Genomic DNA, 15272 nt, shown 5'->3' on the forward strand with positions numbered 1-15272 from the left:
TATTCCTTACAGTCAACCCACTCTATTCCTAGTTATGGATTTAGATAGCTAAGAACCCATTAAGATTTGTGGAAAACAATAAAGATTACACAAACCATAACCTAGTCTTCCGAGTCGGCTATGTAATTTATGGTACTTGTTACAATAAGCTATTTACTAGGAATCTCCTTCCGGTCTCAACCTAATTCTTCCAATCATGCAATTAGTGGCCAATTAATTGAAAGCATTAAGAACGGTAACAAGCACTCAACATGTATAGATAAATAAAATTAACAATATCAAAGAATTTGAGTATTCATAGCTAGGCTACATCGTAGCCCTAGTAAAAGAAATTAGTTTATGAAGGACTTATTGAGAATCATGATGGTTGATGAAGACATGGAAGGCACCGAATTCTCCAAGTAGAATGCCAAAGTTGCGCAAGCTTTCTTCGTATTCTCCTTTGGATATTTAGGCTATGAGTAAGAATATGGAGGATGATGGGTGATGGGTGATGGTCCTTTGAACAATGACCTAAACTTCCTATTTATAAGACTCCTAGAAATCCTAACTAAGGTATAATTACAATTGTTATAAAAGTAGGATTCCTTCTAAAATAGGGTCTTCTTTATTTCTTCTTGTTTGACTTGATTAATCTCCAATCTTCATCTTCTTGCCATTTTTAGCACACTTTCTCCTATTTCCACAGTTCCTTCACAAATCTCACAAAACCAATTAAAACAACCAATTTAACCCAAGAAAATTAACAAATAAATAAGTAAACGAGGCATAAAATATATATAAATTATAGGCTTATCAAATACCCCCAAACCTATCTTTTGCTAGTCCTCAAGCAAAACTGAAAATCAAAAAAATAAAATAAAACAAACAAACTAAACTAAACCACTTTCGCAGGTAATCTCGATGGCACTTAGCATGTAACAACCCAAACCTAAAATTAATATTTAACTATTAATTTATTTGAGAAAAAGACTAAAATACCCCTAGAATATTTTATTAGTTTAAAAGTTGACTTTTTGACCGGGAAGGAATTTGGGGATTTTAGTTGTACCGTTGCATAGAGCGCGACGAAACGAGTTCGTAGACTTGTAGTGGACTCAAATCGGAATTGTAACGAAGGAGTTACGATCAAAAGAAGTTCAGTGGCATAACCGTAAATATTTCGAAGTTCAGTTTTATAAACCCAGATTTTTTCTGGGTTTCGGGCAGAGGAGGAGCCAACTTTCTGAGGTGATTTCTCTCAGCTCCGACCCCCGATTCAGGCAATACCAGTGCCAAATGAACCACGAAACTTCCCTCTTCCAACGCCAGCCCTTCGCCGCCATTATCCGCCGCCATAGTCGCCGGAAACAGCCACGAAACAGGCGGCGCTGGATAGTTTTTGACAGAACTTCCAAGCGTTCGTTCTCCGTCGTCCGGCCACCAAATCGGACGAGTGAGGTATGGTTTTCTAGCTATTTTTCATGCTCTAGCTGCTGGTTGGGTAGGATTTCGGAAATTTCTAGCGTAAATAGCTCGATTTACGAGTTAGGTTTCAGCCGGTTTTCGAGTCACTGTTTCGGCCATTTCCGGCCACTTTTTGGGGTTGGTCCAAGAACAAAAGTGGCTCCAAATAGGGTGTTTTACCTAGGATAGGAGTCTTGAGCCGAGATGTTGAGATTTTCCGGCGAAGCGTTATCGCTTTATGCACCACGCGCTGCCAGCGCGTGTGGCGGCGCGTGGGCAGTAAGATGGGGACCACAGTCAGTCCTAGAATGATCTCCTAGTCCTCATGAGCGCGTAGGATTTCGCGGATCTTAATTCGGATATCGTTTGAACCCCGAACGGATCTCGCCTACTGTGCGATTTCCGGGTTCACTATGTTTGAACCGTTTGATCGTAGTTATTTTCAAGTATGTTGATCTAGGTAATTCCAGGATCGTATAGTATTTGACGGATCGTAAAACGGAGTCCCGGATACTCCAGAAATGTCAGCCCTAGAGTGGAGTTTACTGATAAAACAAACCAGTTATAGGTCCGGAACAGAGGAAAGAACTACGTGTGGCTTGATCCTCGAAGGGTACGTAGGCAGCCTACTGATTACAGTGCAGCCACGAGATAGGGCCCCGAGTTTGTGTTATCGCCTTCCAGGGCATTTTGGTCATTTACGACCCACAGGCACTAGGTGTCAATTTTGCACAGGATTCGACCCGGATTCCAAAGTGGAATTTGGGTCAGGTCGTTTCATAGCATGTGCCACAAGCCTTTAAACCTCTAGGTGTCCCTAGCAAGAGGAGTTGTGTCTCCTGAGAGTTTACCAGTCATGACACCCACAAACGCTCCTTGCAAAACAAATTCGTTAAAGCAATACTTCCAACAAACTAATAATACCCAATGAATGTCAATCACAATTCAAAAACTAAAGTTATGCCACTACAAATAAAATGCACCATAGTGTAAGTGTAAAGCCAATACTCCAAGTACTCGAACTTAAAGATAACCACACTTGGCATGTGTACAAATTCGCCTCGACTCTAGGCCTCACTGGATAACTCTCAATTTTCTCACAGAACCTAGGGTTGCACTCTTAGCCAGCATATGTGAATGGAGTTAGGTAAAGAAATCAAAATGTAAGACACATATGCATCCAAAATGAATAAAAGGCAATTTCTGAAAATAGATCTCATGGACAGGAAATCAAATACTAAGAACCACAGATGAAGTACATACCTCCACTTCCGAGTAAGAAGTCCCCAAAGATCCGTTAGGTCTTTACTATGGTTGTAATGAGGGGCTAGGTTATGGGTTATGAAAGAAGGATAGGAGATACTAGAACTTGAGACATACCAAGACATTTATCGTGTCATAAGGCTTGGCTCTTCAAATTTATTTCACAAAGGCGTCCAGGATTTTTGATATGCTTCACTTTTTTTCTTGTTCTTTTTCTCTTTTTTTTTTTTTTAATATATATCTTCTTTTTTTCTTTTTCTTTTCTTTTTCTTGAACTTTGAGCACATATTTCCTCGGTACACTCCACGTCTTTTGTTGATGTAGAGCTTAACCTTCATCCTTGTCTTCATGTGTCATGGCATATCCCAAGTTATAGGGTATGGCTAAAAATAGGGTGAAAAGGGTAAGGAAATATTGTGGGTGATGAAATAAAAGGCTAAGTGTTTGGCTTCAAAGGGTTGATGGACACAATGGGTAGGACATGAGGCTTTATTTAGTGGTTAGAACATGCATAGCCTAACATCATCTCTCAAGGTTCATCCACTCAAAAGTGAAAGCATAAGATTATTCATACAAATGAGAAATTAGTTCTTAGTATTCAATTCAAAAGCCTAATTGAGATCAATCTAAATAAGAAAGAAAGAAAATAGTGTATAAGAATAATTCCCAATACTCTCTCAATAAATGGCAATTTGGCTCAAGTATCTCACAATGGTAGTCTCCCCTATTTCTCCACAATCATCCAACTATAGCTACCCTGTCCATCAAAATACTTGAAGTATGGCTATGTGAAGTGCTATAATTATGATGCATAAACGTTCATAGCAACACTTTAGTTAAAGAAATATTATCAAACATTACATATACATCACTATTAGTAAGAGAAAGTACAGGCTTTAACAAAGTTTTATTTTTTTTCAAAAGTTAAAGGAATTTTGTGATTTGCAAACAAATATGCATGAATTTATGAGTTCTAATTTCTTAGGAATAAAGAAATTTCATCAAAAGGAAGAGGACACACCTGGAATATCTCCTAGAAACCTCTGATCGCGAATGGAATGGATCGTAATTGATTTGGAATGAAATTAGAAAATTCTAAAAAATTGACCTTTAGTGACGAAAAATCTGATGAACACCGTCGCTGAAAATCCTTTAGCAACGAAAAATCTGATGAACACCGCCGCTGAAAACCCTTTTGTGACGAAAAATCTTCATATTTCTGGGCAAATTGCAGCTAGCCTTTTTTTGGGTTTTAGGCCACTTTTTTAGCTTCCAAACTTCCTAAAACGTCATGTAAACCACTTGAGACTCCCAAACCTATTTCAAATCATCATAATAACCATTCTAAACATGTTGATGGCTTCAAATTTACCTGAAAAACATCAAAAAGGAAAATAGGCAAAAAAATTTATTTTGACCAAAATAAGAACATAATAACCTCTTTTGCTATTTTCTGGGTTTTAAAGTCATATAATGACCAAAACAACATCTATAACACATCTGCAACATGTTTGCAATCATCTTGGGGCTAGAAAAATTCAAGAAATGTTCTTTGAAACACAAAATCCTTTCTTTGGAACATAAAATCTGTTTTTTTATTTCTTTTTCTTTTTCTTTATGACTTAAACCTCCAAAAACAACATAAACAACAAAATTCCACACCCCCAAACCTAAACTAAGCATTGTCCTCAATGTTTAAAGTAAATGCATGTAACGATTAGTAAAGGCATAGAGAAATAATTTTAAAAAAAATTTAAAAAAAATGAAAAGAAAGGAATGAAGGTACCTAGTTGGGTTGCCTCCCAACAAGTGCTTGGTTTATAGTCCCTAGCCCGACTTTTGGGATGATTATCACCCAGGATCATGGAGAGCGAAGGTCTCCTTTTGTTGATTGCAATTTTCTTCTAAGTATCTTTGCAAAGTGAAGGTTGGTGCAGCAATGGTGCTTGGGACGGCCTTGGTTTTCAATGAGTTCACCATTTCGAGCACGTGTGGCTCTTCTACTACCTCTATCTCATGAATCAAATTTGCTTTTAGTGGATCATTTGGGTGGTCCGCCATGAATTGTGGTCGAACAACATGATCTACTGCTTCTAAATGGAAACAATACTCTGAATCAATGGGATACTTGGTTGCATCAAAAACTTTGAATTCCACCTCTTGATCGGCATCTCATAGGATCAAAGAACCTTTTTCTACGTCAATTATCATTCTTCCCGTAATGAGAAATGGGCGGCCTAAAATAATTGGAGTGTCGACATCTTCTTCCATATCCAAAACTATGAAATCAGCAGGGAATATGAATTTATCCACCTTCACTAGTACATCTTCAAGGATGCCGTGAGGATATGTAAGTGATATGTCCGCCATCTGCAAAGAAATATTAGTTTTCTTAATTTCCCCCAAACCAATTCTTTTAGCTACAGACAAAGGCATTAAATTAATACTAGAACCTAGATCACACAATGCTCTTTGAAAAGAAATAGTGCCAATGGTGCACGGAATAGAAAAACTCCTTGGATCCTTTCGCTTAGGTGGTAATTGCCTTTGTATTGCTGCACTGCACTCCTCTGTCAGTTTCACCGTCTCTGTATCGTCCAAACGTCTCTTTTTGCTTAAGATGTCCTTAAGGAACTTTCCATAGCTCGACATTTGGTCCAGTGCTTCACCAAATGGAATGGTAATTTGCAATTTCCTAAAAATTCCAAGAAATTTGGAGAATTGTGCATCCTTCTTATTTTTCTTCAAGCGTTGTGGAAAAGGAATTGGTGGAACATAGGATTTTGGGGTGAGATTTGTGGATGCTTACTCGTTGGTCTAAGAAGAAAAATTCATTGCATGTGTTGCTGAATTTTCGGTTGAGCTTAAGGCGGCTGGTAGGCTATTTTCTTCAGCTTTTTTCGTATCTCTCAACTGTTGGTGGTGCTTTCCTAAGTCCAAATCTACAGCAGTTTTGATGGGTCTCCCATTTCGAAGTGTAATTGCCTTCGCATGCTCTTGATTTTTTGGATTAACCTCGGTTTGGCTTGGCAATACTCCTTGGCTTCTTTCACTCAATACAGTAGCTAGTTGGCCTACTTGCACCTCCAAGTTCCGAATAGAAGCGCTCTGATTCTGAAGTTGGGTTTTGGTTTTAGTCATAAATTGGGTGGTAGACATAGTTAACTGATTTTTTCTCTTGAGGTGGAAAACCAAGTGGTGGTTTTTGGACATTCTGAGTATTGCTCCATGAAAAATTGGGGTGCCTTTGCCATCCCGGATTGTATGTGTTGGAGAATGGATCATTGCTAGGACGTCTATAGGTATTCACCATATTGGCTTGTTCTTGCAGAAATTCTGGAAAATCAACCCCATGAGGACAAGATATGGTGGCATGACCGAGAACAGCACAAATGGAGCAAATCTCTTGTGTTGGTGCTCTCCCATTCATAGCAAGCAAGGCGTCCAATTTACTGGTTATAGTGGCAACCTGCTCTTTAGAAGCAAAAGCATTAGAACTACCAATTTCATAAATTCCAGCACGCTTACCTCTTGTATCAGAATGCTGTGTTTCAATTGCTAGTGTATCAAACAAAGTTTGACATTCAGTTGGTGTCTTGTTCTTAATAGATCCACCTGCATAGTTATTCACTGCAGCCTTACTCGAAACGATTAGTGCCTTATAAAAAATACGCATGAGAACTAGAGTAAGCAAACCATGGTGAGGGCACTGTATTAAAAAATTATTGAACCTTTCCCAAGCTTCTGAAAATGACTCATCGGTCTGTTGACTGAATTGCATGATTTTATCCCTTAGTGCATCAGTTTTCTGAGTTGAAGAGAATTTCTCCAAGAACTTGTTTTGAACCTCTGTCCAGCTAGTCAATAATCCAGGCCTTAAGGAGTTTAGCCACATCTTAGCTTTATCTTTCAGTGTGTAGGGAAAGACTTTCATCCTGAGATGTTCTTCGGTGACTCCCTCTGTCAAAGCCATGTTAGAAACCATGTTAAAAATATCTCTAATATGAGTTAAAGGATTTTCATAACTTAATCCATGAAAAGAAGGCATCATATTAAAGTGGATATTTTTTAATTCAAAATTCCTGGCAGCTGCAGGAAGAACGATGCTTAAAGGTGACGTCGGAATTGTCGGGATATCAAGGTCTCCCATTGTTTCATTCTATACAAGGGCCATCTCTTCTTCTTCTTGTTGATTCTTCTTTTCTCTATCTTGTTTTTGACTCTTACGAATTGCTCGAAGCTTTTGTTCAATCTCAGGTTCTAATTCAACTAGTTCGCTAGTTGAAGAGCAGGTACCAGTCATTCACCGTATGCTCATAATCGAAGTTGTTATACCTGCAAAACAAGGACAAAGGATTGTTTATGAAACGACTGATCCAATTTCCACTTTGGAATCCGGTCGAAACTCGCTTAAAATCGACACTGTGACGTGGTTCATAAATGACCAAAATGCCCAAAACAGAATACAACCGAGGACTCGATTCGTGGCTGCACTGATAATCGTAGGCTGCCTACGCCTTTCGAGGATCAAGCCACACGTAGTTCTTTTCTCTGTTCGGACACAGAATCGGTTTGTTTTATCAGTAAACCTCACTCTAGGGCTGACCTTTCGGAGTATCCGACTCCGTTTTACGATCATCAAATACCATACGATCCTGGAAAAGTCTAGATTAACATACTTGGAAATAACTACAATCCAAGCGGTTCAAACGTATTGAACCCGGAAATCGCACGATGGCGAGATCCGTTCGGGTTCAAACGATATCCGAATTAAGTTCGGTGAAATCCCACGCGCTCTTGAGGACTAGGAGATCATTCTAGGACTGACTGTGGTCCCCACCCTGTTACCCACGCGCCTCCACACGCTGGTAGCGCGTGGTGCCTAAGCGATAACGCTTCGCTGGAAAATCTCAACATCTCGGCTCAAGACTCCTATCCTAGGTAAACATCCTATTTGGAGCCACTTTTGTTCTTGGACCTACCCCAAAAACTGGCCGGAAGTGGCGGAATCTCAACCCGAAATTCGGCTAAACTTTGGATCCAAGATCGAGTTATCTACGCTAGCAATTTCTGAAATCCTACCCAACCAGCAGCTAGGGCTCGAGAAATAGATGAGTTTCCATACCTGGATCACCAGAAATGGTGGCCGGATGACGGAGAACGAGCGGCGAAAGTTTACGAAAGAATCGTCGAACACCGCCTATTTCGCGGCTCTTTCCAGCGACTATGGCAGCAGATAGAGGCGGCGAAGGGCTGAAGTTGGAAGAGGGATGATTGGTGGTTCGTCTGGCACTGGTCTTGCCTGAATCGGGGTCGGAGCTGAGAGAAAACAGCTCCCAAAGTCGGCTCGTCCTCTCCCGAAAACCAGAAAAATCTGGGTTTATAAAATCTGAACTTCGAAATATTTACGGTTATGCCACTGAACTTCTTTTGATCGTAACTCCTTCGTTACAATTCCGATTTGAGTCCATTACATGTCTACGAACTCGTTTCGTCGCGCTCTACGCAACGGTACAACTAAAATCCCCAAATTCCTTCCCGGTCAAAAAGTCAACTTTTAAACTAATAAAATATTCTAGGGGTATTTTTGTCTTTTTCTCAAATAAATTAATAATTAAATATTAATTTTGGGTTTGGGTTATTACAGTTTAAATAAGGAGAGAACAATAGAATTAAAGAAGGAAATAAAACCCAAACAAATTAGGAAAAGAAACTTTAATTATAAAACCCAAAGGAAATTAGAAAGAAACTTTAATTCTAGAAGGAAAAGAAATTTGAATGGAAAAAGGAACTAGAGAGCTGCTTGTTTCCTTTATGAAGCTCCGTTTCTAATCCTTTGGCCTTGCTTTGTGCTGTTCTCTCTCTTTTCGATTTTTTTTTTTTTTTGTTGCAACAGCCCTAAAATAATAAAAAACAAAAAACAAGAAACAACAATCCAATAAAGTGAAATAGGAATCAAAGTGAACTAAAGAAAAATAATGGAAATAAAAATTTAACTACTTAAATATTCAAAGTAGAACTAGAAAAATAAAACGCACTAATATTAACAGATTAAGTCAATCCCCGGCAGCGACTCCAAAATTTGATGTGATTAATTGCAAGTGGACAATATCGCTCAAATTAATATAGTAGTAAGTAAAGTATCGTTCCAACAGGGATCAAATAATCTATTAAATACTAGAGTGATTTATTTCTAATTATATTTGAATTAAACAAAAAGAGAATTATGATGATTAAAATCTAATTAAGCAGAGAAAATAAATTGAGATTAAGGAAATAATGTAAAGTATGAAAATAAAGATGATAAAGCACTAGGGCACCGATTTCACCAAGCTAATCCCACCCAAATCCTTCTAGCTTGTTAATTCTAATTGCCTAACATGCTGATAATCGTTTTCCCTTACCTCACTAATACTCTCTTCCGAGTTATATCAGTTGTATTCCTTACAGTCAACCCACTCTATTCCTAGTTATGGATTTAGATAGCTAAGAACCCATTAAGATTTGTGGAAAACAATAAAGATTACACAAACCATAACCTAGTCTTCCGAGTCGGCTATGTAATTTATGGTACTTGTTACAAGAAGCTATTTACTAGGAATCTCCTTCCGGTCTCAACCTAATTCTTCCAATCATGCAATTAGTGGCCAATTAATTGAAAGCATTAAGAACGGTAACAAGCACTCAACATGTATAGATAAATAAAATTAACAATATCAGAGAATTTGAGTATTCATAGCTAGGCTACATCGTAGCCCTAATAAAAGAAATTAGTTCATGAATGACTTATTGAGAATCATGATGGTTGGTGAAGACATGGAAGGCACCAAATTCTCCAAGTAGAATGCCAAGGTTGCGCAAGCTTTCTTCGTATTCTCCTTTGGATATTTAGGCTATGAGTAAGAATATGGAGGATGATGGGTGATGGGTGATGGTCCTTTGAACAATGACCTAAACTTCCTATTTATAAGACTCCTAGAAATCCTAACTAAGGTATAATTACAATTGTTATAAAAGTAGGATTCCTTCTAAAATATGGTCTTCTTTATTTCTTCTTGTTTGACTTGATTAATCTCCAATCTTCATCTTCTTGCCATTTTTAGCACATTTTCTCCTATTTCCACAGTTCCTTCACAAATCTCACAAAACCAATTAAAACAACCAATTTAACCCAACGAAATTAACAAATAAATAAGTAAACGAGGCATAAAATATATATAAATTATAGGCTTACCATCACGATGGAGTTGTTAAGTCACGATCAGTTAAGCGTGGAATTGATTAAGCATTGTTGGCTCCATTGGAGGTGAGGATGGCGGCGGCTACGAAGGCGAGAGAGTCATCTGCCCTGGGGAAAGGTCTTCTACAACATCAGCGGCTGATTCCAAGGTGGACAAGTCCAGTCCTGGAGGGGATGTAGAAGTGTCAAATCTGCTAAAGACGAACTTCCAGTCAAGCCTATCTCATTGCTTCAAGTTGGTTGATCATATCCATCAGGCTGGCGATCTTGATACTTTTTCATGTCTTTCTTTGGAAAAACAAAGGGAAGCAACATTTCATCTGCTTCAAAAAGGAGTACTTTTTGTTGTTGAGACCATTTAGAACTCGTCTGTTGTTGTGCCCTCTTCTACTCAGCTCAGTGAGTTAGAGAAGAAGAATGTCGAGCTAGTTAGCAAGCTTTGCCGAGGACCGTTATGAGAAGAAGGACGTCGATTTGAGGCGATGATATCGAGTGATGAGTTCTCTTGCTGAGAAGGATTTCGAGCTTAACTCTTCTACTGTTGACTTGACTTGTCGAAAAGATGCTTACTTCCATCTTGAGTGCAAGAGTGCCGACATCTCTTATAGCTATGACAAAATTTTGGCTAGATTTCGTGCCTATCATAAGTCTGCTAAAGAATCCAAGTCCGAAGCTACCATGGATGCTTACAAGTTGGGCTACTTGGACTGCACAAATGGAAATGATCCCTTCTATGCCATTAGAGATGAAGACATCGAGATGTTCTGTCCTAACTTGCTCCGTGTGCAAAGTAAGTAGGTTAATGTTGTGAACATGGAATGAGCTGAAGAGCGGGTGGCTGAAGAGGCGGTAGCTGAAAAGGATGGAGCAGAGGAGGACGCAGCTAATGGGGTGGTGGCAGACGTCATAGATCAGCGTGTGGAGCTACCGAGGCGTATGAAGCTGCTGAGAACGTGGTGATCAGGTGGACTGAAAAGGCGGTAGATTAGGGATCTCGTGCTAGCATTTCGGAGTAGATGAAGACTCTTTTATTTCTTTTCGGCTTTTGTAGTCTACTTTTTGTTTAGAATAATTGGTCTTATTTGACTATCTTCTTTTTGTTTGAACTTGGCCGGTTGGTCACTTTGCTATAGAAATTTTAGTTATAATTTTTTTCAACTTCAATTTGCATATTGTCTTGTGAACTGCTTGAGTAACCGGCTAGTGTCTTGGATGAACATTTCCCTTAGGATTTTGGCAAAAGCCAGGGTCCCCCTTGAGGGACTCCAGCGTATTTTGCATTTTTTGGAAAACGCTTTAGGACACTTCTGGTCATTGCCCTGCGTCTCCATTAGGACACTGCTTATGGACAACTGTACGACTATCATGCCTCCCTTAGGAAACGGATAGGAACTAGATACCTCCCTTAGGAAATTCTTGGCTCACCTTGTGTATCCCTTAGGATGCTTTTTTGCGGGCTACTTCTCTTAAAGGATGCTTCTGGTCGTTGACCTATGTCTCCCTTAGGACGCTGCTTATGAACAATCAGTATGAGTATCCTACCTCCCTTAGGAAACGGATAGGAACCTGGATAACTCCCTTAGGAAATTCCTGGCGCACCCTGCAACTCCCTTAGGATACTACTTTGAGAGATGCGTCTCTGAAGGACGCTTCTAGCCGCCGCCCTATGTCTCCCTTAGGATGCATTTTATGGGCAACTGCTTGACTATCCTGCCTCCCTTAGGAAACGAATAGGAACCTGGATACTTCCCGCAGGAAGTATGGAGACCTCATTTTAAGAAATTCCTGGTGCACTCTGCTTCTCCCTTAGGATGCTACTTTGCGAGCTGCATCTCCCGAAGGACGCTTCTAGTCGTTGCCCTGCTTCTCCCTTAGGACGCTTTTTATGGGCAACTATATGACCATCATGCCCCCTTTAGGAAACGGATAGGAACCTGGATACTTTCCAGAGTAAATTCCTAGCGCACCTGAGTCTCCCTTAGGAAGCTTCTTTGTAGGTGTGTCTCTCTAAAGATGCTTCGTCGCCGCCTGTATCTCCCGAAGGACGCTGCTTATGGGCAATCGCTTGTGTGTGTGTGTGTGTGTGTTTTTTTTTTTTATGGCACAGTCTGGAATTTGCAATACTTGCTTCTCTTCTTTAGAAATGTGCATGGCTCAGTCATCCTGCTGGGGACTGAGCAGGTATAAGGAAGTGTTATGGATAATATCTTTGGAGGTGGCAGGCATTCCATTATCATGGAATCCCCTTCCCTTTCATGGTGTCAAATGTATAGCTTCCTCTACCCCCGAACCAGCTGATCACGTAAGGGCCTTCCCAATTGGGTTTCATCTTTTTAGACCCTTGTCTTTGTGTAGTGATGAAGGTCTTTCTTAGCACAAGGTTGCCTAGTTGAAACAGTCTAATCTTGGCTCTTTTGTCGTAATAAGACTTCAACCGCTGTTAATAAGAGGAGACTTGGACAGTAACCTTCTTGCGCTCACCTTTAAGTAAGTCAAGGCTGAGCCTCATCTGCTCAGAGTTTTGCTCAATACAGCCCACTTCATTGCCTATGGAGGAGACAGTGACGTGAGGAAGAATGATTGCTTCAGTTCCATAGGCGAGGGAAAACGGGGTTTCGCCAGGTGATCTCTGCTTGGTGGTGTGATAAGCACATAGCACTCCAGGAAGCTCATCTACCCATTTCCCTTCAGCGCCTTCTAATCTCGTCTTTAGACAATTCAATATTATTTTATTGGATGCCTAGCCTGGCCATTGCCCTGAGGATATCTCGAGGTAGACAGTTACTGCTTGATGCCATATTTTTTTGAAGAATGCAGTGATCTGCTTGCCGATGAATTGTGAGCCATTGTTGGTAACTAGTGATTGTGGGCAGCCAAAATGGTAAATAATGTTTCTCCAAATAAATCGTTCCATATCGGCTTCTTTAGTAGATGATAGAGGTTCGGCCTCGAACCATTTAGTATAGTAAGTCAGTGGTGACGATCATCATTTATTTCTTGGCAGGTGCCGTTGGCATAGGGCCCACTAGGTCGATGGCCTATTGCATGAAAGGCCATGGACTGTTCTGCAGATGTAGATTTTGGTGAGCAAGTTAGGAACCAGTTTGTACTGTTGGCCGCGATCACATCTTTTGACATATTTAATGGAGTCATGGTGCGTAGTTGGCCAGAAATAGCCTATGTTTAGAGCCTCCTGGGCGAGTGACCTGCCCCCAAAGTGGTTGCCACACTCGCCGTCATGAATTTTGCAGAGGACCTCAAGTGTTTGAGGGAATTTTATGCAAGTGAGATGAGGGCCGGAGTATGAACTGCGAATGAGCTTGTCGCCTTGCATGTAGTATCTCACTATTTTCTGCTGGACCTTCCTAGCTTCGGACTTATCCATTGGCAGATTTCCATTCACTAAGTAGTCGATGATGGGGTTTTCATTGATTTGCATTGAGTCGATTGGCTCTATTTCTTCGATGCTTGGCCAGTCAAGGTGTTCGACTGGGATTGAGTGTCTGAACTGGGTATCCAGTGCTGATCCTAGGCTCACCAACGCATCTGCATGAGTGTTCTTTGCCCGTGAAACTTGTTGGATGGTGAAAGTAGGGAATTCTTTGAAAAGTCCTTGGACTTTGTCGAGGTACTGGATCATTCTTGGATGTTTTTCCATGTACTCGCCTGAGGCTTGATTTGTGATCAGCTGGGAGTCTGAGTACATGGTCAATCTCTTGATCGACAGTTGTTTTGTTAGGGGCACTCTTGCAAGCAATGCCTCATATTCTACCTCATTGTTTGAAGCAGAAAAGCCTAGTGTGATGGCTTGTTCAAATAAAGTTTGTGGGAGAATATTTGCTTCTAAATCCTTCAACCTTCAATCTTCCTTCTCTCTCTTCCTCGATTCCTATAAAAAAAAAATATTGGAGTAAATAGACCACACCTGGGGGGGTGTTGGCCAAAGGCCCTCCGATGTCTAAGTCAGTTCGAGTGTTTATAGGAAAACAATAGCTAAGCAAAGGGTACGGAATTGTATGTATGGTGTGAACCGGGCGGCCGGAGTCGTGTCTAGTGGCTGGAGCCGTGTGGAGAAAATATGGAGAGTGGAGAGGGAGAGAGAGTTTCGGGTATTTTTCTCCAGTATTAGGAGTAGGTTTAGGTGTACGTTGAATGATGAATGAAGTCGTCTATTTATAGAAGAAGAGGCTAGGGCTTCGTAGAGAATAAACTATTATTATGATGAGTTTATTCTTTACCCAAATTTGTAGGGACTGAATCGGACTTGATTATATCTTTTTATTGGGATAATATCTGAATTAATGATATTATCTTCTCTTTATTAGGATAATATCTAAATTAATGATATTATCTTATTAAATTAAGATAATATCATATTAATTAAGATATTATCTCAATCAATTAATTAGCCAAATAAATTGGTTCAATTAATTAATTTAAGAGATAATCTTCTTTTCCACGTGGTAGATATTGAGGTAGGGTACTCTCCCAACTCCTATTATTATTATTTTCACATTTTGTTTGTCAAGTGTCTTTCCCAACTAAATGAGAACTGATTTTTTTCTCTGTTGAAAAATAAAACCGGCAAGTTTGGTGGATAGAGGTCCATCTTCATTTTTCACGTTGGAGCCAATTTTTTTATTTTGCATTTAATTTTTATCCAAACTCAGTTAGTACACATTTATTTTTATGGGCTAACTGGATCCTTTAGAACACTAACAAAGTCAAACAAAATAGCCAAATTGAGAAAATAAAAACATAGTGATCAAAATTACATTTAATCCTTTAAAATATGATCGGCGTGTGATGAATTTGTTAACCTTGATATAAGGTAAACACTTTTTTTTTTAAAATATAAAAAAAATAGAATATATAAAAAAACACTCTTCATGTTTACCTCTAAATAAAAAGAATAATTTATTTGCAATCATCTTATAACTCAAGTAGTTAAAAATATTTATCCAAAATTCTAAATTTAATTTTCCCCTTCTTTAATATCATTTTTATCTAATAAAAAAAATAAGAGTATGGGACTGTTTTGACTGTGCCCGTACCCGTACATCACCATAACGAAGTCTCAGGTTTCCCACTCGGGCATTGACAATTTTCGTAGGTCTTATCGCATTGCAAACTCTGTAGCAATGGCCTTTGGAAGCGTGCATTCAAAATGTCAAACAGTGGACCGATCTAGTAGCAGCTCCCTATACGCGTAAACCTGCTTTTTGTTTGTTCATTTCGGATCCACCACCACATGAACAAAGATAGAGATAGGACAACAAAACAAACTTATGATGTGATTCTTTGACTCAAGTCGACTTGAGAG

General features: G+C 39.5%; 1 protein-coding gene, 1 non-coding gene and 1 pseudogene across 2 annotated transcripts; 1 reads left to right on the plus strand and 2 right to left on the minus strand.

The window, feature by feature from the left end:
• Nucleotides 1-4560: 4560 nt before the first annotated feature.
• Nucleotides 4561-5416, minus strand: LOC148920814 (uncharacterized; annotated as a pseudogene).
• A 985-nt stretch (nucleotides 5417-6401) lies between these two features.
• Nucleotides 6402-6508, plus strand: LOC148920815 (small nucleolar RNA R71). Its single transcript, XR_016123421.1, has one exon. It is a non-coding gene; the product is annotated as a small nucleolar RNA R71 (small nucleolar RNA).
• Nucleotides 6509-12974: 6466 nt separating this feature from the next.
• LOC148920816 (uncharacterized) lies at nucleotides 12975-13655 on the minus strand. Its single transcript, XM_089047110.1, has one exon. The coding sequence runs from the start codon at nucleotides 13653-13655 to the stop codon at nucleotides 12975-12977; it is 681 nt and encodes a 226-aa protein (XP_088903236.1).
• Nucleotides 13656-15272: the final 1617 nt, after the last annotated feature.

The sequence above is a fragment of the Prunus mume genome, linkage group LG1, assembly GCF_029339155.1.
Source record: "Prunus mume cultivar Tortuosa linkage group LG1, ASM2933915v1, whole genome shotgun sequence".
NCBI lineage: Eukaryota > Viridiplantae > Streptophyta > Magnoliopsida > Rosales > Rosaceae > Prunus > Prunus mume.